The sequence below is a fragment of the Neodiprion lecontei genome, chromosome 4, assembly GCF_021901455.1.
Source record: "Neodiprion lecontei isolate iyNeoLeco1 chromosome 4, iyNeoLeco1.1, whole genome shotgun sequence".
NCBI classification, from domain to species: domain Eukaryota; kingdom Metazoa; phylum Arthropoda; class Insecta; order Hymenoptera; family Diprionidae; genus Neodiprion; species Neodiprion lecontei.
This window is the reverse complement of record NC_060263.1, coordinates 2,587,422-2,615,343: the sequence shown is the minus strand read 5'-3', so window position 1 is coordinate 2,615,343 and position 27,922 is coordinate 2,587,422. Positions and strand designations below refer to the sequence as shown.

Here is a 27,922-nt window from a genome sequence, read left to right as displayed (position 1 = left end):
CGTTTACATAAATATCTTCAAATGTCGAAATCCACGTATCTAAAACGCGAAAAAGGGGTCAACAGCCCAATTCTACATGCAGTTCTGAACAAAACCACTCTAATAAATTTTCATTTAACGCAGAATGAACCGTTTCTCTTTATTTGTTTGCTTATTCTAAAAAACAAAAGGCGAGTATGGTTGGACGGTAACGGTAGGAGTACTAAATACCCTTAACAGCGCAAGATGGGCAATTTTATGACACTCGTACATCTCACGTTTCTCTTTCTCTGAGCGTACCCTTTACGGCAATGTCTTCATCTTTAAATTTCAATGACGGTTTTTGGCGGGATTTGCGGGTGGCGGCGCCCCTGCAGTTAATAAACAATCGGTGATCGGTGTGCCACCATGTTGACAACTTCCGCCAATCAGAACATTTTATTTCCCAGTTCTTACCGCCAACTGAACGGTCGAATATGCCCGTGCTGTTCGCATCGTTGGATTTTTTCTTCTTTCGCTACACTTCTCGGAATAAAAGAAATGTGCAGTGTGACCGCGGTATTTCGGTTCGTATTTGGAAGTCGTTGAGTGGTGGGCTTCAATAGCGTACAATCGATCAACAGACATCGTTCGTACCTGTGAACCACACGGTGATTTCAGGATACAATGAACAGATCCACAATAAACGAACCATCGTGAGACAAGTCAAATGATAAAATTCAGTTATTTTCACGGTAATATAAAACTTATTCCGTGATACTCATGGGAATTTTCTACGGACATCGAGGCTGGGCTGATCTTCACGATCCAGCTCGAGTAAGTAGCATAAGTGAAATTAATCCTGCTTATTACTGACATTGAACTTTTTAAATTATTCTACTTCAACTTATGCTAAAAAGTGCTATACGATACATTTTCGTGAACCCACAACAGGGAACTCCTAATTATAGGCAATTCAGCGTAGGCACCTTAGCCGCTGCAAACTTCGCATCAGTCGCGTGCTAACAAACGAACAGCGAAATATCCATATCTATAAGACGAGTTTATCGTGACCAGAAGTTGGATATACAGGAACACTTTATCAGGTTATGATCAATGATTTTTTATTAACATTTATGCGTTTCGGTCGGGCCGCAGCCGAGCTTCGATGGGCTACGTACAAAAATTTTTTTCAAATCTACAAAAGAACGCATCATTGACCTGACGAAACATATTCTTGTAGATACGTATACGAACAGCTCTAGGTACTATACATATAATACATCCTGCGTTGTTGGAACGAACAATTGACTTACCAATAGATATATTTCATATCCTCTTACCGATATTTCGATGTACCGACATGAATGTTTGACATTCTCTTACCGACAAAAATTTCCTATCCAACCGACTTCTCTCTCCACTCTTATTGTGTCTTTATAAGATCTTCAAATTGAATTCGTTACATCCTGCAGGGTAAAAAGTTTGAATACATAGATATCCTGCGTTAAATATTGACTCTGCTATATTTCCATAAATGTATATTTGTATCTACATATTTTACACGCACAGTTTGACCTCGGTAATTCATGTTCTTATACATATACCCGTACCTGCTGTCATTATTTACATTTGGGTTCGCACGCTTCGGGCGATTATTCGAGCACAGAAGCGTCGATGAATACATATGTTCTCGATACGTATCGTATAACTTAGAATTATACATTTTTTAGAGATTACAAATCCGCGAAAGAGGATTTGACAAATTTTTTTTTTTTACCAATTGATATAGTTTGAAAAAGCGTACCCGCAGTGAACCGATCAGATAAATTGGAAAATTGAAAAGGATTGATTCTGATGCAGAATCAATTTCTTTCATTGTACAATTATTAATATGAACGCAGACGAAAATGAAGAGCTTTATCCCCATCCCATTGATCATCAAAATGACTTAAATTACATCATTTCGCTTAAAAACTATACATCATTTGTATTCCAAATGCTTGGAAAGTCACGATTTTCATCAATTCGTTTTACATCGAGTTGTGCTCATCGTTGGCATGTACAAAATAATATAACCAAAGAACATAAACGTTGATACTGTAGACCCCGAGATACAGAAGAAATGTTGGAGTAATAAAAAATTTAACTTTAATTTAACTGTTGAATACCCTAGCCAAATACATTGCTTATATACTAAAGGACGATAATATTCTTTGGCATGTACGTAACTGGCCGCGGTAGTTAACGTATAAGTTAAGAAATAAGGATGGAAAAAAGAAAGGAAGCTAAAAACATAACACATCTCCAAAGCATCACCAGCAGTCTTTCGTTTTGCTCCAGAAATCTTCGAGATGGTTGTAAACCTTGACGCTCGGATCGTTGTAATTGAGGGCTTCGCATAGCCGGCAATAATGCCGAGACGTGCTCTGAAAGTATCCGTGCTCATTGAGTACATCGAATTGGTTCCGCCAGGCGTGAAACTTTGAATATTCTTGGTCGTTGGTGTCCAGGTACAAGAGATAATCGGCTAGGGTAGCCGGATTGGCAAAATCGTCAACGTGTATGTAAGATTTCGGTGGTAACAATTGCCTGCAGTTTTCCCTCGACGCCCCCATGATCACGGGTACCGCATGCTTACGGTATCCGTGCCAGAATGGTTTCTCCGTAAGGTACTCCCTGCAGTTAGAATTCTCAAAGGCGAGGTAAAACTTGTAGTCGTCCAGGGCTTCGCAGTCCTTGGTAAAGTGTCCCGGGCAGCTTTTCGTATCACCTTTAAGACAGTGACCATAAGCGTCCATCCTCTCGGCCAGTGCCACTTTCAACCTGGCTGCGTAATCCCATCGTTTGTTGCTCCCGCCGCAGTTGCTTCCCATTATCGCCACCAGCTTGGTCTTGGCTTTCGTGTACTTCTGGGTATCGGTGCTCGAGTTTCGCTGGATCATCATCACCGTACGGCCGTAAGGTACGGGGACGTCGCTGTCCATCCGATAGCTCATGGACCAGTTGAACAAACCGTTGTAACTCGAGATACTCTGGCCACCGGCTAGGAAGGTGTGCAGGGGTGATTCGTCGGTGAGGAAAACCCAGCGTTGCTTCATCCTTTTCTCCGGTTTAACTTTATCCGGCAAATCCTTTACCCCCGTCGTCTTGTGGAGGTGGATGAGCACCGCGTCCGCTTCTTCGACGTCACCCGAGTCGTAACTTAGTCGACAATTATTTACCGAACAATCTTCCCACGGCGATGATCTGTTGTGCGGAGTGTACATACGACGTCGTTAGCGCTATTGTGATCGTAGTCACGCTTGTTTATTGTACATACGGAGCGTCGTAGAGAAGAGGAAGAACTTTGTGTTTAACCCTGACTTGCCACCCAGGGGGTGTAGACCACCCCAGGCTGTATTTTCCTTAAATTCAAACCCTTGGTATTGAAAAACAAAACCAATTGTGAATGTTTTTGTAAAAATAGCCGTTTCTGTATCGCATCTTTTTTTAGTACACTTAAATTTAATTTCTGACTATATTAACTACTCGATCCTTCGAAGTAGACTTTCAATATGTTCTAAAAAAAACTTTTACAATCAAGTAAAAACTGTTCAATAGTTTATTTTTTGTAACAATTTTTGTCGCTTTCTTAGCAATTGGGTGATTCTACAGAAGTGTGGCAAGTAAGGGTTAAAAAAAATTAGATAATAATGACTTACGCATCGTTGGTGAAATGCTTGAGGTGTCTTCTCTCTAGGAACGGTCCGTGCTTCCACACGACTATCAGATACTCCTTTGCAGGATCTTTAGGGACGTTTTTTACCTCGCTGATATCGCCGACGGATAGCAATCGTTTACCAAGGGCGGACAGACTGTGAACCTGAATTATTATACAGATGCTCACATTATGAGGATGATATCGTTAACGTTACTTACCAACGCACGTTTAAGAAAAATGCTCACTTTGCACCTTTGGTAATATCTGAAATTTCGCAAACTATGACGAAGAAGAGAATATACTCTTTTATTTTGAAACCCCGACGACTTCAAAGTCATTCCAAAATTACGTAATAATGATTTATTTCCTGATGTTTCGTTACGTCAACGTTGCTAACTTCAGCCTCGTTTCACATTGGGATGGTCCTTGATCTCCGACATGCATATGTATATAATGACGAAAAAACAGTGTGTGAATTATTTGAAACTTTTCGCATGATCGAAGAGGGTGGTGAAATTGATTTAAAAAAAATACCCAATTTTCGTTTAAGAAAGCAGAAAACTATTAGTCAATTCATTTTTGTTGAAAAATCTCCATTTTCGCCTATGACAGAAGAAAAAACTATCGTTTAATTCATTTTCTTTTCCATTTTTTACTCGAAAATAACAAAAAAAAAAAAAAAAAAACCAAATATAAAAAATTTCATTTGTCCCCTGGTTGGAGAGGGCATAAAATTCGATTTGACAAATTAAAAGTATTTTAAAACCCACCGCGCTGTAAATTTTCCTCCCCGTCTATTTTCTAACCTATCAATTACGTACGATACGTTTCAACGTTTATACCTGTTGTAATGTGACAAGAACACCGTGAAATACATTTTCTCAACCAATCGAGATGAATTGAACTACAGTTCACTTCCTTTTTTTTGCTCTAAAATTGAGGCTGCTTGAACAAATAATTTTTTTCGTCAATTTTAAATCGATTTTGGCAACCTTTCCAATAAAGCCAAAAATCTGCAACAATTCACAAACTATTTTTTCGTCATCGTCAACATAGATCCCAGGGTCGGTGAAGAGTATATGTTAGAAATTAACGATCACCCTGATTTACGTACACGGTACGACGTTACGGTCGGACAACGTGTTCGAAAAGCGAATTGTGTCGTGAAAAGAAAAACATGAATTATAACGAGATAACGAATTCCTCCACCATCATCCTTAGGAGGTATGCAACCTTATGCGTGCAACAAATCAAGTCATCTTTACACCTACGTACATTTATATATAGGTATATACACACACACATACACACATATATATATATATATATTTGTATAAATATGTACACATATTTATATAAATATGTAGAAAAACGTTCACGTGGATCGCACAACGCCATCTTGAATTGTAAGTGTGCCACGGATACAACGAGTATGCGATAATTGTATTTACCTGGTCGTCGGACAGGTTCCTCCAGTTAACAGGTATCGGTTTCGTCTCAAATTCGTATCCTCGAGTTTCGATCGGCGGTCCATGAAGCCGATCGTACCTCTCGACGTTCACGTTATAATTGTCGTATAATTTGACGATACGGTTTCCCGCGCCGCGAAGGACGACGCTTAATGAATAAAAACCGAACATGCTAACCGCTGTTAGAATAATTAAGGTCGGCAGATGCCTCGGTAAACGGATCATAATTAAATCACTTTGTTATAAATACGTTGAACACAAGTGTCACCGCTGCACGTGGCGGATATAGTCGATTAATTTTAACGCGGGCTGCTGCGTTCTTTTTTTTTCTTTTTTGTTTCTTTCTTTCTTTTTTTTTTTCGTCTTCCTTCCTTCGATGTACAAAACCGCAGCACGGTAACAGGGCGGAACGGAAGTGAAAAATTGATCTCTCAGCATATACGTGGATGCAGGCGAGCAGACCGATTGCCTCTTTTTCTAAACTACGAACACGTAATAGACACAACGGTGAACAGGCTCTCTGTGTGTTTCTATATATCGCGGGCTGAAAAATTAACGCCAATAATAACGCCGCAGTATGCAGACCGAGCTCTCGTATACGTAGCACAGCACACCTTTCAATACACGCACACACGCGCATTCCATTTTCTATGCGCACAGAAGTGTTAGTAATACGTTGCACGTTTCACCTGGTTGCGATAACTTGTAGATAAGTAATATGTATACATACGCGCGCGCGCGTGTGTGTGTGTGTGTGTGTATATATATATCTTTAAAACGGACGCGCTCGCTTCTCTGTTTGGTAGCGATTTTTTTTTTTTTCTTTTTTCTTCTTATTCCTTTTTGTCTCTGCATGGCGAGAACGAAGCAAAGAAATCCAGAGCTGATGTACGACTCGTCACCGAAACACGTGGCAGCATTTTTACATGCGTGAGAAACCGAAAAAACGAAAAAAAAAAAAAAAAAAGAAACAGACAAACAAATCGCCAAACAGCGAATTGACCGAATGAAACAAAAACTTTTCGTCGCAGGCGAAAAGTGGGGCTTTCTGTGGCAGTTTGTCGGGACGATAATATAACGATAAGATACGTGCATGCGCTGTTCGGATATTGCGATAACTCGTAGATAAGTAATGTGTGGGCAAGTCCACCAACTGTCAACAAATCAACGAGACGTTGTTAAATCGACTTGTCGGATATTTTTACCTCTTGCAGTGTTTGATAATATTGAAAGGTTCGCCAAGTTTGAACTTTCCACGGCTTAACCGTTCGCCAGTAACGTCAATGAAATTTTATCGTTTCCACATGATTTAGGTTCAAATGCGAATTGCTTTCGTATCGTTATCGGTATGAAAAAGTTATGAGAATATATGTATAAAACGAACGTGTGTGTCTTTTTCTTTCACAATTGCTCAACTTTCGTCCCTGGGTAGAAGAAATCGCCACTTTTCATTCGCTTGTTGTAAAAAAAAAAAAAAAAACTATCGCGCGCGTTACTCAAGCGCAAACTTCACACTCGTGGCAATGGTAAACTTTCGTCCCTTGATCCGTAACGGAGTCAATATACTTTTGTGTAATCGATAAAGTCAAAGACGTTATTACTAATAAAAATTTTAAGCGAAAATCCGTCTGTATAGCCAACTATAAATTATGAATACGTAACGCGTGTTACGTGTAAACCTTTCTCTTGACAACTCGAACATTCTTCACACGCCGCTGTGTGACGTATGAGAGATTCGAAAATCGATTTGCGCTTAAGTTTGAACGAATTATCCAAACATCTCACTTATTTTTAAATTACAAATAATCGTACACGATGTATGTGAAAAATACTGACGAATAGACGATTATTATACATATTGTAATACGTGTATAATATTAATTCAATGGCACTATGTTATTTAATATTCTGGACATTCTAGTGACAGTTTACATTATAATATTTATATTATATAATATATTAACGAATTTTTTCTTACAATAATAATATGATTAATATACATGCATATATGTATATACATATACACATACATGTATATATATATATGTATATATAAGTTGTCTCGTGGTTAAATTTACGTTTCTTCACTTATGTATATATATATATATATATATTCCACCAACAATTATACCTAGATAATTTAATATATTATCATTCGGGGAAACGAATTTAAATTATTCTTCTCGTATGTATTTAACACGTCAATCAGCAGCGGTACTCCATTATAATATACCTACTTGCTTGTCTCGATCTATATCCTATATCGTCAATGACTAGTAACACTTTACAAAACTATATACACTAAAGCTCCGCTATATCAGCTACCACGTGTATGAGTAAGTTTCGTGTGTGTGTCTCTTTTCCACTTACGATTGTGCGTATGCAGAGTGTAAATGACGCTGCACCGCATACCGTGCGGGTCGCTAAAGCGAAATAAACTTGTTTTTCGCCAAACGGCGGGAACGAAATGCAACGTAAAAATTTTAGATTCCAAGTATTAGGCATAGTAAAAATACCGCGTGATTACAATATTTTTCGGGAGGGAATTTAAATCTCGATATTATGCCAAGTTCCAGCTAACGATGTTACGACTGATTCGTCTTACCTGCAATAACAATAACAACGATAATTATTATGACAATAATAATATTAATCATTGTCGTATTTTATATCCATCGACGTACAAATCAATGGACCAATCGATCAATCAGATTTCAAGTGAAAAAACTTGCTATTACAACATTTCTCGCCTGTTAACTCGCGTAATGTGAAATGATGATAAAGATTTATGCTTATAGATGTATAAACAATTTTTTACGGACAGTTAACGTCCATCAAATCAGAGCTTAGATGCAGCAAAGATGGAACACAGACACACGCATAATGTATCGCATGTGCGAAAAGCGTGCAACTTGTCGTATATTTTGCAATGTCGCTTTGCGTATATTTAATTTGATATTTATTTTCCGTTTTTCTCTACGTTTCGTCGTCTCGCTTATTTATGTGACGTTACAGGGGATTTTCGACTTTAATCGAAATCGTTTTCATTTTTGCCATTCGTGATCTTCTTCGTCACTATCGTTATCGTTATTATTGTTGTTGTTGTTATTAAAAAAACAAGATTCACTTCTACCGTACGTATAATTGTTTCTTTTTTTAAAAAAGATTTTCACACTTTGATGCTACCGATGATCAGATTATCGACAATTGCTCGATCGAACGAAATCTTTTCAGCTTACAAGTTTCTTCGTTATAAAATAAAAGAGGAAAGTGAACGTTGAGCAGCGAATGAGTCGATAAATTAACGATAACTGTGAAAAAATAACTCCAAATAAAAAGCAAAACTAAAACCTGCATTTTTATCTTAAACATTATATATTTTGATATTGTTCGTAGACTGCATGATAAAAACGCGACGTATATTCCACCTGTAATATGCTGAACGTTCCCTCGTCTCTACGTGTGTGTGTGTGTGTGTGTGTGTGTGTGTGTATTTATACGTATAGCGTTATACATTGCTGCGATATATACTTCTAAACTTCAATAAATAATGGTACATTATCAAATATTTATGCGGTGTGACTATACATACATTCATTGTCATTATTGTTTATCTATGTATATACGTAATATGCATATGTAGTATATGTATTATAATATTCGTATTACTATTCAAATAATTATATAGATATTCAGCTTCAGAAATTCATATATTATTATTATTAGGCCTCGCATTTTCTATAATCGTTTCACATATTATGTGTAACTGATTTACACACATGGTATCAGTGTATACCTATATATATATGTATATATATATATTCCATGAGATCTCGATCAAGATTCTACGGTCAATGTGTCGGATTCGTTTTGTAATTTTTTTTTATGGAAGTATATGACGAATAACGCAAAAGAAATTTTTTTTCACAATTTTTCGACCCAGCGTGTCTGACGGATGATTGAAAAACTTGTAAAAAATAAACCCACTTTGTAGAAACTGACAAAATTCAGTAGAATCTCACCAGATGTAGGGAAAAATTTTTCACACCTGTTAGAAGATTGAGATTTCATAACTTTAAAAGATAAATAAGAAAATTGATTGAAAGTAAATTTTTGACACAAGAATGAACGTAAAAGCTCGTTTTAATATGGGCCGAATAATGTCTGTTCAGATCGATGTTATAATGAGATTTTACGTTCATTCTTGTGTCAGAAAGGCAAACCAATATTAAAAAATTTGGTTTTTTTTTTCAAATCGTTCTTGTTATTTATCCTTCGAAGTTATGAAATCACCGTCTACTGACAGATGTCAAAAAATTTGTTATAGTTTGTAATATATTTCTGAATTGCTTCAGATCTTACCAAGTGGATTTTACCTATTTCTTCCAAGTTTTTAAATCGTACTTAAGACACGGCGGGTGGTAAAATTGTGAAAAAAATTGCGATCGCGTTTTTCTTCACGTATACTTCCGTAAAAAAAAATCGTAAAGCCAATCCGAGACACGGACGTAGAATCTTGATCGAGATGTCACGGAATGCCCGATACATGTAACACTACAACATATTTTCAATTTTTTCATAAACGAATTAATCAACGCCTCGTACAATGTATAATGTTAGTTATAATTTATAGCTGGCAGCTTGTAACGTTGAATTATGCTCATTTATAGACTCACTTTCCTAACTAACGGCTATCTTTCACCTTATCCATTTTAAAATTTTCCCTTTAATTTTCATATTTTTCTAACAAAGTTTCACCGTCTTACAGGGTTTGATATCAGCATTTCGTCCGCGTATGCTTACAAATAGGTAGTAGTAGTAGTAGTAGTAGTAGTACAAGGTATACATATATACTTATATCGTCGGCTATTTATTATAATCGTATTATACTATGTTAAATTACCGCACCTTGCCTACAATGCATAATTGTATAATCAACAAATTCATGCAGGTATTACAGAATATGCCGTTCATCTTTACGATAACATTTAACGAACAGCTATAATATATCTCATCAAGCGCCACAAAAATATGTTTTTTACAGAAAACTCCAGCCTCGATACAATAACAACTATAGTACATACATAATATTAAAGAGTTGACTGGATACATATATATATACATATATATTGTTTTTCAAATACATGTATATATATATATATATATTCTACGCCGTTGTTAACATATTTACAACGTATTATATCCTCGTGTATAAATTTCACATTTTTCGAGAATTACAACATAGCTGCTGAGATTTCGGAAAATATCGGTTAATGTGCAAAATTAATAAAAATTGGTAGTAGTAATAATAATAATAATAATAATAATGATAATAACAACAATAACAACAACAACAACAACAACAACAACAACAACAATAATAATAATAATGACGACGATGATGATGATGCCGTTGCGCTCGTCAAATCCAACTAAGTTTCATCAAACAATTATATTTAATAACGTATTATAATTTTATCGTATAACGCGTATTATGTGTGTGTGTGTGTGTGTGTAATATTAGTATGACATACCAATTTCATTGCATTTTATTATTATATGCACCGCGTTTTACGAACAAACAAATCGAACGAATTAAAGACTACCATTATTCATAACTATACATATAATACGTGCCGTCGTATAATTTGCTGCGCAATTGAACTCTTATTAGATTATCGAAATTCATCTCTAAGGGCGTGTTTAATGATAATGATAAATAATAAACGTGATAATAATAATAACAGTAACAACAACAACAACAACAACAACAACAACAATAATAATAATAATAATAATAAAAATAATAATACCGGTAATATGTACGCTTTGGTATAGATAAAAATCAAGATATACGGCCGTTTGTAGTATACAAATAAGCAATAAGTATCGAGTACGTAATTAATGCAATATCAGCAGTAGTTATAATTAATTAATTAATTGTTATTCACTTGTCTCCCTCTCTCTTTTTTGTCTAAAGCGACGCGACGTTTCTCACACAACTATACGTGTATGTATACAAATTTAACGTAACGTCGTACATGTACGTTAATTAAGACAATTGTCGGGTGTAAAACTCAAGTGTCCGTGATACATTTTTATTCATACGTGCAATGCAACGCATTTCGTTACTGAGAGTGAAACCGGCTTCACCCTTTCCTAAGTATACCTATGCATATACATATATATATATATGTGTGTGTGTGTGTGTGTATGCGTATATTTATATACACGTATTATATGCGGTATTTTAAAAACAGCTCGTTATACATATATACGCGTACATCATACATGTCCGTTTATTTATACGTATTACCGGCATATTCATACGCTACACATGTGATAGAACGATGACAAATATATGTATGTATATATATAATAATAATAACAAGCACAACAATAATAATAATAATAATAATACGCGGCCGAGAATTATGAGAATTAGAATTTACGGATTACCCTCACCTGTCGCCTTTTGCGCATGATCTACGCATTGCGCATTATAGTTGGCGCATTGAAAAGACGAACTTCCCATCCGAATTAGGGAGAGTGGAATTTAAATAGTTCGAATTTATAGGAGTTCTACCGAAGGGAAATGAAAAGAAGGAAAAAAAAAATTACATCACCCAACGAGGTCCGTAGATTCGGTGATATTGAAAATACAGACGTGTAAAAATATTTGGATGGTAAAGGAGAAGAAAGAAAGATTAAAAAATAAAAGATTAGTTTCATTACGAAGGAATAAAGGTGCGGCTTTCGAAGATTCGTGTATAATATAATCATGCGATACATGCCGAATATACATTTAGCGGAGTATAATTACATGTATATATAAATATAGGTGTGTGTATTTGAATTCAAATTAGGCGATAGGTTTGAAAGATTGAAAGTTTTTACGATGAAAGCTTGCGTCGTAAAGGGCTCCAGGCTCTGGGGCAGTCGCAGTTCCAGGATGCCCGATTATATATATATATTAATATGTATCGACTACATAATTTAAGTGACAAACGTTTATGATATTGTGTATACGTACAAACGTATATTTATATATGTATATATGTGTGTGTGTGTGTGTGTGTATGTACATTCAGCGAATAACGATACAATATACGCGCTATTGTCAGATATAACGAACTAATATTACGCGTACACATTTTGAATAATATATCGTGTGTGTATTATACTCCATATTAACAGGGTTATTCTCGTTTTTTTTTTTTTTTTTTTCTTTTATTAAGTTTTCCGTAGTTTTCATCTTTTTTTTCTTCTTTTGCTCCCTCTTTGTCATCCTCGTTAAATCGCACATGCGGGTTTCGTTGAAACAGCCTATACTACGTGCCCTACGACTATAGTAAATTTAGTATATTTTTCTATGTATGCGTAACGTAGTACAAAGACGCGTGACGCGCAATAAAACCCGACATGCGCCGATACGATTTTAACTAAGCTTATATATATACACATATATATATATATATATTGTACCATCCTACCGTATTTAAATATACGCTACGTTCGTATGGTTGTTGTTTTTTTTTTTTTTTTTTTTGTTTATCTCAGGTATTACACAGGCAATACGTTATACAATTTTAGATACATTGCATAATATAATGTATAACATACGATTTTCATTGTAGTATAGTTTTAGCAATCAATGAGTCATAGTTTGGTTAGATATGATATAACGAATTATCTATCCGAAGACACATGCATATATATGTAAGATCGTGTGATATAGGTGTAGGTAATAGGCGTAGAATAGGTATAACGGTATGCGATATAATAAGTTAGGGTGTAATAAGCGTAACGGTGACAGAAAATAAAACAAAAAAAAAAAAAAAACATGGTAACAACAGTATCGACGATAAATAATAATGGCAATTCGGAAATTAACGTATTTAATTATACATTATATTCTCATCTAACAACAAGTATAATATAATAAACGTAGGCCGAAGTTTCGTGTATTGTTGCAACTTACAATCGCATACGAATGCGCTGTTTTCAGCATTATAATGTAACGATCACGTTACAAGTATACAAGTATATATGTCTATAATACGGAATTTCGGTTAAATATGATAATTACACTTCTATGCGGCATGTGTAATATCGGCACCAGATGTCGCGTTCGATTTTCGTCGTTGGCGAATTCACACGAAACGCGTGTTGAAAATGTACGAGAAACGAAAAAAGAAAAATAAATAAAATAACTCGATTAATTACAATGAGAAAAAAAAAAAAAAAAAAATAGACTCAGACATTAATTCGATAATCTTAATAATAGTAATAAGAACAATAATAATAATAGACGATAAAGAATTTTTCGACGAGCAGCTGAGACAACAGACTGAAGTCAATGTGAATATAAAATTTAACGTGTTTAATTTAATATTAATAAACTCATGCCGATACGCGTAATGAAATTATATGATAAACGCGCGTGCGTTTTCAGCGTATTTCTTAAATTTTACCAAGAGGGAAAAGTAGGGAATCGCGCGATCCGAAGGGGAGGTCATAGGGCTCAAAATTGACAGGCACCCACGGAGCGCACCTTCGCAATAATAACGTTTAAAAAACAATTAACATTCAAGTTCGAAAGCGTGTAGTTGTTACGTTTGCATAGAACAAATGTGTTTATAGACGTGTATATATATACACACACATATACATATATATACATACATGTTTATATAATATTATATAGTTTTATAATTAGATATTTAGTCCTGCGGTGGGAAACTTTAATTATATGTGTATATACATATATATTTATACACATATTAAACATGCAGAGAAATAACGCGCGTCGTCTAAATAGAATTCTTAAAGGGCTTCTAAACGCACGATTCTTGTAGAATTTTATTATTCTCGTTCTATGAACGTAGAAATTTTCACATCGTCTTAACTTCTACCCTTTTCTTTGGGGCAAAAAATTGTGCAAACGCCTTCCTATGCATACTACGTTATATCGCGCATTGCAATCGCATACATATATATATATATACATATATGTGTGTGTGTGTGCGTATAGTAATCGATATTTCACACTTATCGATCAAAGTCTCGCGTCGATCCAATTTTTCAAATTTTCGATACGAAATATACGCGTGTGCGTTTTGCGTGTGACTTAATTATCATATACCTCAGATACGAAAATAGCGGGAGAAATAATAAAAAAAAAAAAAAAAAAACCGTAATGGAATTATTACCGCGGGATTTTTTCTTTTCGTCAGGTTCGTCTCCCGTTTTTTTTCCGTTTTCTTCTTTTTTTTTTTTTTTTTTATTTTTTTTTTACTATACTTTTCGTACGTACTGTGTGTTATAATTATCGAATACACGGGATACGTTATAGGCGACGAAGTATTGTTATTTTTTTTTCACCTCTTAATTGTATACGATATATAACGATTAGCTTATTTCTACTACTAATACATACTGCAACGATAGTCGTCATATACTTATGTATAATTTGTATAATAATCGTATTTTGCGACAAGTAAATCGCTTTGTGTATCATACACAATGATGAGAAACGTGTGCTTATAAAATATTACGAAGAATCAATTGCAAATTATATTGTAACGGGGGAAACGAAGATTTTAACTCCGCAATCGTATAGCATTATAATGTACGTACGTTATGTAATCGCAGCTGTTCTCAAAATATCATCATTATTGTATAAATTCGAACTTGCGAGATTAAGAAGAAATTTCACAAATGTATGCGTGTATACATATACATATATATATATATATAAAAATAATATAAATAATAATAATAATAATAATAATAATAATACAGGTATTAGTGATTTCAAGCGGAGTAATACACAAAAGAATTTTCACCATGTCTCCGTCATGATTATATTATAAATTACATGCGGCCTTGGCATTATTTTACCGACTTCTTCAGTTTCTTTTCTCTTTTCGTTTATTCATACTCCGCGAAGAAAAATCGATCTCACGAATTTTCACCAACGTCAACCGAGTATAGTTACGTGTATGAAATTGATAATGATGTAAAGTTGACGAAAAATCATTGAAATGAAATAAAAAACGAGGCAATTAGGGAGGGAGGAAGGGAGAAATACGTTCCGTGCACATCGTATAACGTGGGCACTTGAGCTTCTCGATGTGGTTTAAAAGATACACCAGGTATACATCACAGATGATATACGACTGGTATGTGTTTTTGTGTTTGTGTGTGTGTGTGTTAAATAACTATACTATAATATTTTATGTAGTTTCAATAATATAGCGAACGCGTCAAATTCGGCATGTCCGCCGAAGATTTATAACTATTCAATAATGTATGTCATATATTCATATATTAATATACACATGTATGTATATTGTGTATATATATATACATATATATATATATATATATATATATATATATATATATTAATACAGAAGATATAGTTACGAATGCCAGAGATTTAAAGATAGCCCAATGTCGAGTAGGTTTTAACGTAGGTAGCATCCACTCGACAATTTTCTCTGGAACATAAAAATTGAAATGTAACCGACGTCTATGGGTATATTGTATAATAGGGTGGTTCATTTTTTAACCATATTCTTTATCAAGGCGCTGCTCGAAAAATTTGTGACAAATATTGAGAAAAAAAATATCTGTAAAACCTAGAGGAGGTAGAAAAATATTTAGAGGTCGCTAATGATCATTGTAATATTTTTTATTTACTTTTATGTCTACACATTACGGGCTTTTGTATATATTACTTTATTTATTTCGTACCGTGGTCCAATTAATCGTTCACCAATCAACAGCAAAATGCTACTAACAATTTCGCAGATCGCTGTTCTCGTCTTTTATCCGAAAGATTAATCGTCTCGGAGAAATTTGGCTAACAGTTTTTGCTAACAAAATAGGAGTGTCGCATTACCTTGATGTTCTGATTTCGTTTTCAGTACTGATTTTTATGAACAATGATTAATTGGACCACGATACGAAAAGAATAAGCTAATGTATATATAAGTACGCAAGGTGTAGACATAAAAATAAATAAAAAATATTACAATAATGGGTAGCGACCTCAAAATATTTTTCCTACCTCCATCAGGTTTGACGAAAATTTTTTTGCTCACTATTTGTAACAAATTTTTCGAGGAGCATCTTAAAAAACAAAGGTTGAAAAATGAACCACCCTACTGTATACGTTTACTCTGGTGGGATATAAAAAACATCTAAATATCGGTATATGTATGTAGGTATAATAGCTAATCAGAATTTACGCCGGGGAGTTTTCTGTGAAACAGTCCTCAGATTCATGGTATCGGAATAACGAAGCAAAATTTTCGCAGTCTGCCAATTCAAACATTAGAAATATACGTTCCTATCTCTCTGGTACTGGTTGAACGCCATTAAATCATTCGAACATAAACACAACGTCAGTTTTCTTACATCTTCACCGTCACCGAGTTGTGAATTTTCACCGAAAACTCGCCGTTTCAAATTGACGAAATTCCGCAACGCGATAGAGAAAAAATTGATAAAACTCACTCGTCTTCCCACGGGCAAACTTCGTTATCATTATTGTCCTGCTGCTCCATGGGTGTGGGTATAGCTCGAGTAGATTCCTGTGTCTGAGTGTCCGGTTCCCAGACAGGAACAACCTGAGCGTCTTCGGCGAGTTCCTCGCCGTCGATTTCGATCCTGACGTGGGGTGTAGCCGCGTTGTTTCGCGATTCGTTTCCCTCCTCGCGATCCTCGCGATCCTCGCGATCATCCTCAACGACGACGTCATCCTCGACCGTCGAATTCTCCTCCCGAATATCCTTGCAGTCAATATTCACGGCGCCCTGCGTTTCCTCGGCGAGAATCTCGCCGACTATCGAACTGATGCTTATCACCGGCGCCATCGCCGGAACCCCACCGCGAGGGCTGATCGAACCCTCTGAAGTGTCAACGACCCCGATCGGCGTATCCGTCGTCTCCTCGAGCTGCGGTGCTGCGGCCGAATGTGAGAGGTCGAAGGATCGCTGGGGTGAGAAGTACTCGTTCGAGGATGAGACCGAGGCTCGACTCGTATCGGCGAAGGTCACACTGGCCCCTCGAGAACCTCGTGGACACCCGGCAACCTGCTGCTGCTGCTGCTGCTGCTGCTGCTGCAACGTGCAGGATCGCCGCAGACGTTCGGCCGCCTCCGCGACCGCAACGCTAACGTCCGAAGATGAGCTGCCCGAGTCGAACTGCGACGAGTTCTTCCGCGAGGCCCCTCGGGCCTCGGTTAGGGCCTCACCGCCGCCGGCGGCGGTCCCAACCGACGCTGACGACCCCCCTCCCGGATCGCCGGGACGCTCGGAGCTCGGGCCCGGAACTGGACCCGGGGCCGCGTCCCACGGGCAAACGTCGTCTGTAGGGCGAACCACCGCCGCCGATCCCGACACGCCAGCATCCCTGCCAACACGAACTTTATTACATGATTTATAGTTTTCTTTGGTCTGGCGAATGGCGAGCTAAGCACGAGGGCTCCGATTTCTTTTCTTGTTTATACGTAATGTCGTCGGGGGGCAAGTGTAATATTACAAAACGTTGCGGTGTCGTGTACGAGGTTCTACTACATCACGCCGAAGATAAATGCCGATTTGCAAAAGGTTCTTACGCGCGGTCGTCATTTTCATGGTGAAAACGTTCCGGTTAACGGCTTTTTCATATTTACGATACTTATCTTAACAGGCTGAAGCACTTTTTGCAAATCGGCGATTCGCCAACGGCGTTTAGCTTCACCTTCGCACGGTGGTAAACAAACCGTACATTAGCGATGTAACGAATGTAAATTTTTTAAAGTATTTGCAAATGCGAACGTATGTACATTTTTAAATCTGGCGCCATTTCTCTATCGCTAAAAGTCGACGATTGATTGACCGACGGTTACACGGTGCGAGTCGCACCCACACATTAGCGCCGTTTGCATCTTATTCCAAAAATTTTCGAGCTGATCTGAACTCTGCAGATTGTTTGTTTGATTATTTAACGATAAATTGATAACAGAAACAAATAATTTTGAGGCTAGAGTGTGATTCGAACGTGAAGACAAACTTTTGTAATAAAAGTTCATTATCAAAGTAATGTTTTTTGTCCTATTGTTAGTTGATACTATTTTCACCATTTTTCCAACCAAAATATGAAGTATTCGTTATATCACTATTATACATACCTATAATACTATAATTCATAAGCTACTCGCGGTATCTTTTCTTTTCTTTTCCCTACAACTCTTAAGCAATTCTTGATTTGGGTGAACAGATGGTGTACAGAGTGAATAGCCAACGGTCAATGATCCAATCCGCATGCGCTAATTTTCTAGAGCACAAGCAGTTGTTTTGTCAGGTTGACCAACCGTCATAAGTTCAAACGACAAGTCGCCGCGATGTATGTATCCTCAAACATGTTGGTCAACCTGAAAAAACAACCGCTTTTGGGTTAGAATTTTATCTCATGCGCGTAAAACAATTCGACCGTTAGCTATTCACCCTGTACGTTTCGTAACACGAGTTTTGTTGTACCTCTCGAGGGGTGGTTCACTCGAGAAAGTCGCACGAATTTGAGGATTAAAAATCTGCACATTTCAAATCAAAGGACCTTGAATTATAACTGAAATAAAATTCAGAATTCTCAAAGTTCAGACCGACTGAAAAGTCTGGAAATTCTGGAAAGTCTAATGTCCGAACGTTTTGGCCACTCGGAACTTCCGACCTGCTGGAAGTTTTTATCATTCGCGATCACGTATAAACGGTCAGTCTGAACTTCGATCCACTCTATCGTCAAAATGATACAGAGTACCGCAAAATCATGCAACCTAGATAACTGAAGTAATTGGAAATCGTTGGGTTATATAATGACTTGAAATCATTCGTTTGATTACCGAGTGAATGGACCCTCCAGTGTGTTAAATTGTACCCAATACTTTTATTATATGGCGAATGCCGATCATGCACTATTAATACTCAATCTCCTCTTTGTTCCAGGAAGATTTCAAACCAGGAGGAGTCATCCTATAACGCCTGCACTTTTTTGCGATCACCGTGAAACGAGCCCAAGGGTATACACACCGAATGTAAGTAGATATATATATATACACACACACACACACATGTAGGTATATCTATATATACAGGTATAAATTCTATACACATATGCTGGTATATAAACGTATGTAACGAGAGTGCCAATTGAGGAAGAAAATAGTAAATTCTCACACAGTGTACCAAGATCTCATAATGATCCATATCTCTGAGGAATACGTATACCTACCTACATAATAATGTATGTATAAGAGGAATTACGGAACACGCAGTGCAGCATATGAATATTTAGTAACGAACACGGAAAGTGTAAGATATATAACACGTGTACACACACACACACACACACACACACACACACACACACACGCGCGCGCGCGCGCGCGCACAAAAGGATATTGAGCAAAGAATGTTACAACTTTCTATGGCATATCAGCACCGTGAGCAGTAGATAACGTAATGCGAATATAAACTGCAGCGTCGAATCGAGGAAATTGGATACCTACACAAATTTTGATATCAAAGAAATAGAGTATATGGATAATACATAGTTTATACGTAAAGGGGACTATGATACTTGAACAGCATACAACAGCAACAAAGATGTAAAAATTATTATAGTTTTTAGTATATATATATATAGAGATTCAATAGTGTAGGTATAACAATTATACGTATTACAAGATCTGGCGGTGCGTATAACATGACTGGGAGCGCGGACTGCGTAATTAATTAATTTTCATCACATGTATACATCGCTTTTGCACATCACAGGTCGTAATATGTTACAATTATGAGGTCATGTATAAAAAATCGTCCTGAGATTCTGATCTACAGCGCAGTCCGAGCCTCTATAGCGTTATAGGTATATGCACGACAAACAAATTATATGTGTATACGATAAAGGATGATGCATTTCCAGGGACTTACTGAAAATCATCTGGGTTAGGCCTGGCTGGGATTTTTACGAGACAAGCCAGATCTCCCCTGAAAATACCGAACCGTCAATCAAGCCACCACCCTACGCTTGTCCGTAAAAATGTTCTCAAAATTATATCTCCGGTGCTATATATATATATATATTTATTATAATTTTGTGAGTAAAATTGACCTAGGACTGAAATGAAAAGCTTAAAAAGCCCCTAAAACAAGGTCGCGAGTGTCTAATTGTAAATCTTGCACGTTTTGATATAGATACCTGTACGGTATGTCGGTGAGATTCGACTGGCTGTGGGAATGCGGTACGCGAGGAGCAGTCGCGATGTCCCTGATCCCGCAAATCGCCAGCTCGTGAGCCGAGCCGGAAAGACTCCGATCGCTTCCACGTCTTCTTCCGGTTCCAGCCGCCCCGCCGCCGCTGGTCTGCTGCTGTTGGTGCTGCTGAAGGCTTCCGGAAGTCGGAACCGAAGTCGAGGAAGCCTTCTTCTTTGCCTGACCGCCGAACCCGAAGAACCTGCGGAGAAGTCACTCGACAGGTTAGATCCGCCTATATGTATACAATTTAGGGTGGTCCTTAAGAAAGTAATTCTTGAACTTCATCCGATGCACCCCCCAAATCGGTTCCACATGTTTCAATGGTGATTCCCTAATTTTTTCAGATTTTTATCTCAACTCTAACCCGTGTCCCAAAGAGGGTGGATTCCATTCAACCCTTTCAGGGGTGCATCATCGAATCTACTCAACGGATTTAGATGAAATTTGGTATAGGGGGAGTTTCTTGGGGTGCTGATCACGAATCTGAACAGAAAATTTGTAAATTCAAAATGGCGAATCCAATATGGTGGAGCCGATTTGGGGAGCGAGTCAGTTGAAATTCAAAAATGACCTTTCAAGGACCACCCTAGCATTCATATTGTCATAGTGTGCTCGATAGAGAACCAGTTTTCGTACAAGTTCGCGCGTTCCGCCAATCGACGTCACGGCAAGTCATAGTGAGCTTACGGCGCAGGCGCATGCCCGCGTACAACATACAACATAACCTCAACTGCAACGTTGATAAACGTATAAAAAAACGTGGTGGGTCACGCATCGCGTTGACTCGCATCCAATTGACTCGATGCCAATAAAATATTCAAGAATTCAGTCGACGTTTTATGCGTGACGTTCCAATCCATCTCGGATTCTTTTAACAGTTTTGAATTGACTGGATTGTTGTGACGTCGAGTGGCGGATCTTTTCTATTGGTTCGTTCGAAGAACTGTGCTGCAGCACATCTAACTCCTCACACTACGCATATTGTCCGAAGAAAAGTGAGCTTGAGTAGAGTGCATAATGAGGTACCTTTTCTTTTGCAGAGGTTGTACTCCGGCGGCCAGAAGCTGCCGATAGTGCTCGGACCGGATGAACCTGGGGTAGCAGTCTTTTTTTAGAAGAAGAGTGTACACGTGTTCCGCGGCAGCGTCGAACGTGAATCTCGTCGGGTTCTTCATCTCCTGCTGTACCTTCTCCATCGTCTTACCGTCGATGTTTATCTCGCACGGTGCTCCGGCGGCAAGGAATTCCCTGTGATGAGGGGAAAAAACAGAGTACGTTTAAGTATTGGTCAAACTACACCCGGTAAGTGTTTTTTCGATATTTTCGTTCCGTAACATGAGAAGTGGAAAATCAAGCTTTTACGAACTCGTAAATTTCGTTGACTTTGACGGGTATTTGGGCCTGAAAACTCCGTCTCAGGTCCTTCACGGCCATCCAGAATCTTATGTTTTCATGACTGTATTCCTTCCTCAGATAATTCGTGAATTCTAGCAACCCTGAAATGTCAGATACAACGTATCGAGATTATAATGGACTGCAACGCGAGTTATACCTAATTCTAACTCACTTGACGATAACTAGAAATATTATCCTGACACTGCTCACCGGTTGGATCGGACATGACTTCCTCCATTGACAAAGCCCATCTTTTAACTCGTTTTTCCGTCGGTACTTCGACTCTGAAAGGGCATAAAAAATCATTTGAGAAACATCGAAACCCACCGCCTACACCGTGCACTGTTTCAACATGGGTATACTTTAATGAAATTAACGAGTATCCACTAACAGTGGGCTGTTCAGTTGCCAGAAAATTTGGTCGTCGGTGATCCATGGATTCGAAGGCTGCGGCTGAACGATCATCGGGTCGTACTCCGTGTACGTTTCGAAATGGTTCTTGAGGTTTTCGATGGCGGTTGACATCTTGATCCTCGTTCGCGTCAAGCTGTTTCGGAGCAGCTCCACCTGGGCAGAGTGAAAAACGAATTCTCAAAATGTTGGTTAACGCTTTTAACGAGCTTTCAAAGCACTCACCTCGCGCTGCAAATCGGCAAGCGTTCGTTTCCGAGGCGGTGGACGCGGAGCACCGGGACGACCGCGTGTCGGCACAGGGACAACCTCAAGGCTGCTGAGGCATCCAGGTGGCGGTCGGTAAACCCTCCAGAAAGCTCTTTCCTGCGAGTCGCTGACTATCTTGTCGCCCTTCTTCCTCTCCTTCGACAGTCGAACCTGCAGGATTAAGGAGGGACGGATAAAGACAAAACTTGGATGGAAAATCAAGACCTGTTTCACAATTAGCCGTGGTAATTAATTTTAATTGGCATGGGTTATTTCTTGCGCGGGAGCTGAGAGTTTTTTTATTCCCCATTTTCTTTCACTTTCTACGTCAAGAAGAGACAGCGCGATTTTTCTTACATTCATCGATACTAAATATGCACTCACCTGTTCTTCTGCCTGCTGCTGTATCAAGTCCCATTTATTTTGTAAATTCCTTCGTAGACTGTTCAGTGCCTCCTACAGTATAATTATTCATATTAATACTATTCTTAAGAACGTCGTTGACATGTGTTGTATATTTGTTTTTAATCAAAGTCTGAAGACTGGTTAGAACTCACGTATAGTGATGGATTTACATACAATTTCGTAGTCCTCGAGTGCATGCCGTTGCTTGTTTCTTCGGGTTCGTTTTGCAAGGTAAATCGCGTACTCGACGTTATCGGGTGTTCTATGCTGCCATGGCCAGTAGTATGGAGTCTGTATGTGTCAGAGATGAGATTCGCTCAAGTATGCAGAGTTATAAGAAGGAGATGCAATATCGTGGGATACGGAAAAACTTTTTTACTCGAGGATTCAATAAATTGCATAAGTCTCTTAAATCGATGAAAAATGATCTCACTTCATGCCACATGCAGCGGAGTGAATTTTTTTCTCTGCTGTCGCCATTTCTGTACAATTTCTCAATTCCGCAACATTTACAATTTACAGCCAAGTTACAGACAGAGAATAGTTTCACCACAGAAGTTGATAGTGGGAGGAGGGGAATGTAAAAAAACCAACGAAATGTACCTGAAACCTATACAGAGAGCTGTCATCCTTAACAGTCAGAGTCTTGGAGTCGTTCACCGGGAAGAAGTAACCGTACTGGCAAAGTTGATTAGCAATATGGACCGCCTCTACTGTCAACATAACAATATACTTTCATATCTTGGAGGTAACTCAATTTCCGTAATATATCAACTTGCACTCGACAACACATCACTTCATCCACATAACATCTTCTCTCTTGCGTTGCACACTATCACGTGGTGAGGTCAAATGTATCTATGCATGTACATACATACATACATACATGCATACATACATACATACACGGGAATTGCTAAATTACTAAACAACTGCAATACACTTGACAAAACAATTCAGGGAGTGCCGTGCAGGAATTCGAGTTTTCTCAAGTTCCAGGTCTTTATCGTGTCTCTGCACGGTGCATCTCTAGTGTCTTGTTACTGTAGCAATCAGCAACTCCGTGCATCGTTCTGCCTGCAGTTGTACGAAAGGAAGATGCGATTATTTGCAGCGCCGACAGTGAAATTAAGACGCAAACGTCGAGCCAGAGGGATAAAATGAAACAAACAAATCGCCGGAAAGCGGAATCGGTCCTAGTCATGGCCGAAGTCTGTAAATTGGCCGAAGAAGGAGGTGGATGCGAGATGCTTTCGGAGATGCGGAACAGCAGCGGCTGCAGCAGCACTGCAGGATCGCGACGTGCGTGCGTGGAGAAAAGAAGCGGATGCTCACAGCCATTCCAGCCAGCCTACACGCATTGATGGCGTAGTACGTGTTTCTGTCTTTCGATATTGGTGGTGTTCGTACCTGATTCTTCAATGGCAAGCCGCTCCATCAGCCACTCGACGAGGTCGTAACCTGCAACACGCAGGCATCCTGTAGTGTCCTGGCTCTGTTGGCCGGTTACGCTAACGCCTCGGCGAAGGTAACGGCGACACTCACCCATGAACGCCGACGGGATTGACGTGAGGAATTGCTTCTGGCTGCGCACGGGGACCCCGTTCTCAGGGTCCTGCATCTCCCGCACCAGCCCCTCCATCTGCAGGATAAAACCACGGATAGGGAAGCAATTTATACCCCGGCGCACTGCGACATTACGGGGAAGAGCGCGAGTCGACTTTGGTAGAATCAGTTCCACTTTTACAAAGGTTACGAGATGCACCGGTCATGGTCACCGTAGTGCCAGTTATTACTGGTATTTGGACATTCATGGTCACAAATGGTAAGGAGGTGCTTTGATCTACTTACTAAAACACTAATTTACCTACAATAAGGTGTACCAAGTATTCAAAATTTGTGTCCAAGCTCGTTCAGTAACATTCGATATTTCGACCCGCAACCGTCAAGTGTATACAGAATTTTATAATAAATGTGACCACAAATGGTAGGTAAACACTATAATTTTCAAATAACAAGGTGTGCTTTAAAGTATCGAAACCGAATGTCAATCAAAGCTTCCCCAAAGTCGTATTTTAGTCCGCATTCTTCAGTATCCACAAACGATGCGCATCTTATACCCTCATGTCAATAAAGGGAAAAAAGTTGTCGCGCGAAAAGTTTGACATGATTGTAGGCAAGGCCTGGAACTCGCGCCGTTTCCCGCGACTCGTGTATCGTCCCTGCAGCGTAAGGACGGGAGCATGGGTTTGTTTATACCTTGTCAAAGGCACACGGCCTGTGAACGTACGGGTCCTTCTCCTTCTGTTGGTGTGCAGCGGCGGCCTCCATCGCGTTCGAGGCGGCCCTCTGCGTCGCGAGTAGGGCCAGTGAAGACAACGACTGCGGAGGAGGCTGGGGAGCTGGGCCGGAGACGGGTCTACCCGAACTCCATGGGGCTCTGGCCCCATCCCATCACTCCAGTCACCCCCGCACGCCCACTGAAAGAAGAAACGTCACACGTATCCAGCCGTGATTGTACTCGTTATGGTCGCTCGGACATTAACCGGGATCTTGCAAAGGTACGCTGTTTCCATAAGTCTCGATTCCCCCCATGCATAAGCCATTCTTATCGTCGAACGAACGAACGGACTCCGCAGATATCGATTCCGTTACATCCTCACCATGGATAATTCTGTCAAGGTATATTATACCTAATCAATGAATTTATCAAATCTATTTATTGTCTCTCTTATTGTAGGTCCCCCTTCATTTGAATTCACACTAAGAACCATGCGGCCAAGATCAGCTGGGTTAACAGGATGTTTGGTATGCAATCTTGAAACGTATGCGGAAAAATGCGATTAATTCAGCATTTACACGACTCCCTGGATCATCATTGTCGAGCTATTTCGACACGAAGAACAATGAAAAACGAATGCTGATCGTTAATGTGGTCAGGTATGAGAAACTATACATGTTCCAGACTAAAATCTATGCCGCGTGTCATACAGGAAGTCAGTATCCGTTATCGAGATAATTTTCATCTACGTACAAATCGAGATGCACAGATGACGTGAGCCCGTTATAACTGAACACGGAAGTATCACCGTTTAAACGTGGCTTCGTGTCTAGCTTCGATTTATAGCGTGCGTGACCGCGAATCGTGGGAATATCCGTGAGGTTCGAAACCCTGGAATCCTACTGTTTTTCGCTAGTGCAGGGAATATACGAAAAAAGTTGGACTGGGAGTTTGTGTCAACGTGTTGGTGCAATAATAGAGATACATACTTGTATCTGACGAAATCAAAATTGTCTTCCGTCTTCGCTGCAAAGACCCTGTGAATACTTACAAGTGTACATCATTTCCGTCAGTTTTTTGTTCTAAACGCCTTTCTCTCTATACGAATTGCGAGGCATTAATTATCGCACCGATACACATAAGGTGGTTTTAAAATTGATGTTGAGCAAAATAAATTTGACTTCTTCTTCATCGGTGATATTGAAACTTCGGTATAATATCTGGCACAAGCAGTGATCATATTATGCAGCGGAAAAGACAGTTGATCAAGAAACACAGTGTGAGACAAATAAAGGGTCGAGAGATGAATAAGGAGAAGTTTGGGGGAAGATGCAATTTCGGAGACTGAGTGGTATTTGGAATATAGCCTCGATTACCCGACCGACCTGAACTGGATAAGTTCAGGTGAATCTGGTGGGGGTGGAAGGCAGTAGCCTGTTCTACCAAAACACGGAAAGCCGCAGATCGTATCCGTCCGCATTCAAGAGCGATGATTTTCCTGCAGCAAGACAGTAAAATCCACAGTATAGTCCGAAGATCAGCTGCACCATTAGAAGACTTTTCTCACGCCTCTGATCGTGCAGTTGCAAAAAATTGATTTTCCTCTCAGCCATGATCAGAGTATATACGTAGTATAGCTCCGGTTCCTCTCGCAAACCCCATTTATACCGCATGCGGATATGTCTGTCAATAGCAGACGAGAGAAAGGAAAGAAATCCCAAGACGTAAACGTCCTTCAAAGTTCGAGGTCAAACTCCGTTCGTACTAGGAGGCGAGGTATTCCCTCGAAATATCTCCAACCGCGATTGCAGTTTACACTTTAATCACGAATATTTGTATAATACTCACTTGAAAAGTGAAGGCAGTGAATCTTCATCGGCAAAATTTCGGTGATCAGGACATCGGGCCCGTCGGCCCTCCTCGGTGTTGATAACGCGCCACTTTCCCGAGGGTATAATCGAGGTGTCGAGTTAGTCGGCGAAAAACAGCATAATACTACAATATATACCTGCACTATAACCGTTCCTACGTGCAGACGCGAGCTTGTGCAGCAGGAATACCTGCGTGTGCGTGTGTCTTACGCAGAGAGAAAGAGAGAGAAAGAAAAAGAGAGAGAGAGAGAGAGAGAGGGAGAGAGAGAGTCAGAGTTTCGAAGAAGGCGAAACGAGACGACGGAACGACGAAATCACGCGTGTCCGCGCACCCCTGCGCTGCAGGGTGTAAGGAAGGCTAAAGCCCCGGCATTGCGCGCGCTCTCACAGCTTATATTACGTGCACACGGTGAAGCAACTGGGGGCCGCCTGCAGCAGGGCAAAGGGACAGGAGCAGCTACCGCGAGGCGAAACTCCGCCCTGCGGTGCCTCGTCGGTAAGGAACTAGACTTCGGTCCGGATCTGGCGCGCGTAATCTGGCCCGCGGAATCCGCGGAGCTTCTACGGTGTCTCTCTCGATCACTGATAACGGGACGCGGCGAGTTCCGGACGACCTGGTCTGCGGATGCCGCGGGGTACGGCAAGCGTAGTGTTGACGGGGTTAATTCGCGGCCCTTTATTATACGCGGGTGGCGATTTTCGCGAGGCAGGTTGCGGCCGCCGGAGCAAGAGACATGATGTCGTCGGCCAGCACCCGACGACGTTGATCACCTCCACACGTCACTGATCCGTCGCCCTGGTTCGGGGCTCGTCGGGGACGCTCGGTGGCGAAAGCTCTCCTCCGACTCGGGAGGTTCCCCGACCTCCAGAGCTTG

At 39.5% G+C, this 27,922-nt stretch overlaps 2 protein-coding genes and 2 long non-coding RNA genes across 9 annotated transcripts; 2 read left to right on the top strand and 2 right to left on the bottom strand.

Moving 5' to 3' along the window:
• The first annotated feature begins 196 nt into the window (after positions 1–196).
• Positions 197–20,496, top strand: LOC124294235. Its single transcript, XR_006904179.1, has 3 exons — positions 197–795; positions 19,125–19,213; positions 20,376–20,496. It is a non-coding gene; the product is annotated as an uncharacterized LOC124294235 (long non-coding RNA).
• Positions 1,066–5,723, bottom strand: LOC107225587 (glycoprotein 3-alpha-L-fucosyltransferase A). 2 transcript variants are annotated; one of them, XM_015666100.2, is made up of 3 exons: positions 5,113–5,723; positions 3,663–3,823; positions 1,066–3,207 (listed from the first exon to the last, which is right to left on the bottom strand). In XM_015666100.2, exons 1-3 carry the CDS (start codon positions 5,353–5,355, stop codon positions 2,274–2,276), a joined length of 1,338 nt encoding a protein of 445 aa, XP_015521586.1. In that variant the 5' UTR covers positions 5,356–5,723; the 3' UTR covers positions 1,066–2,273. The 2 variants fall into 2 exon arrangements, with proteins under 2 accessions (XP_015521586.1, XP_046594994.1); XM_046739038.1 differs by lacking the exon at positions 5,113–5,723 and adding an exon at positions 3,907–4,299.
• LOC107223503 (regulator of G-protein signaling 11) lies at positions 8,095–27,868 on the bottom strand. Of its 5 annotated transcripts, none has more exons than XM_015663193.2 (16): positions 27,025–27,868; positions 25,155–25,375; positions 24,441–24,537; positions 24,306–24,356; positions 23,499–23,608; positions 23,070–23,186; positions 22,875–22,946; positions 22,467–22,661; positions 22,222–22,397; positions 22,041–22,114; positions 21,802–21,931; positions 21,462–21,683; positions 20,380–20,634; positions 20,112–20,168; positions 16,657–17,553; positions 8,095–15,635 (listed from the first exon to the last, which is right to left on the bottom strand). In XM_015663193.2, the coding sequence occupies exons 2-16, from the start codon at positions 25,224–25,226 to the stop codon at positions 15,575–15,577; spliced, it is 2,586 nt and encodes an 861-aa protein (XP_015518679.1). In that variant the 5' UTR covers positions 25,227–25,375; positions 27,025–27,868; the 3' UTR covers positions 8,095–15,574. The 5 variants fall into 5 exon arrangements, with proteins under 5 accessions (XP_015518679.1, XP_046594989.1, XP_046594986.1 ...); XM_046739033.1 differs by having other exon boundaries at positions 23,499–23,605; XM_046739030.1 differs by having other exon boundaries at positions 24,306–24,537.
• On the top strand, positions 22,601–24,313 carry LOC124294233. Its single transcript, XR_006904177.1, has 3 exons — positions 22,601–22,735; positions 23,418–23,643; positions 23,889–24,313. It is a non-coding gene; the product is annotated as an uncharacterized LOC124294233 (long non-coding RNA).
• Positions 27,869–27,922: the final 54 nt, after the last annotated feature.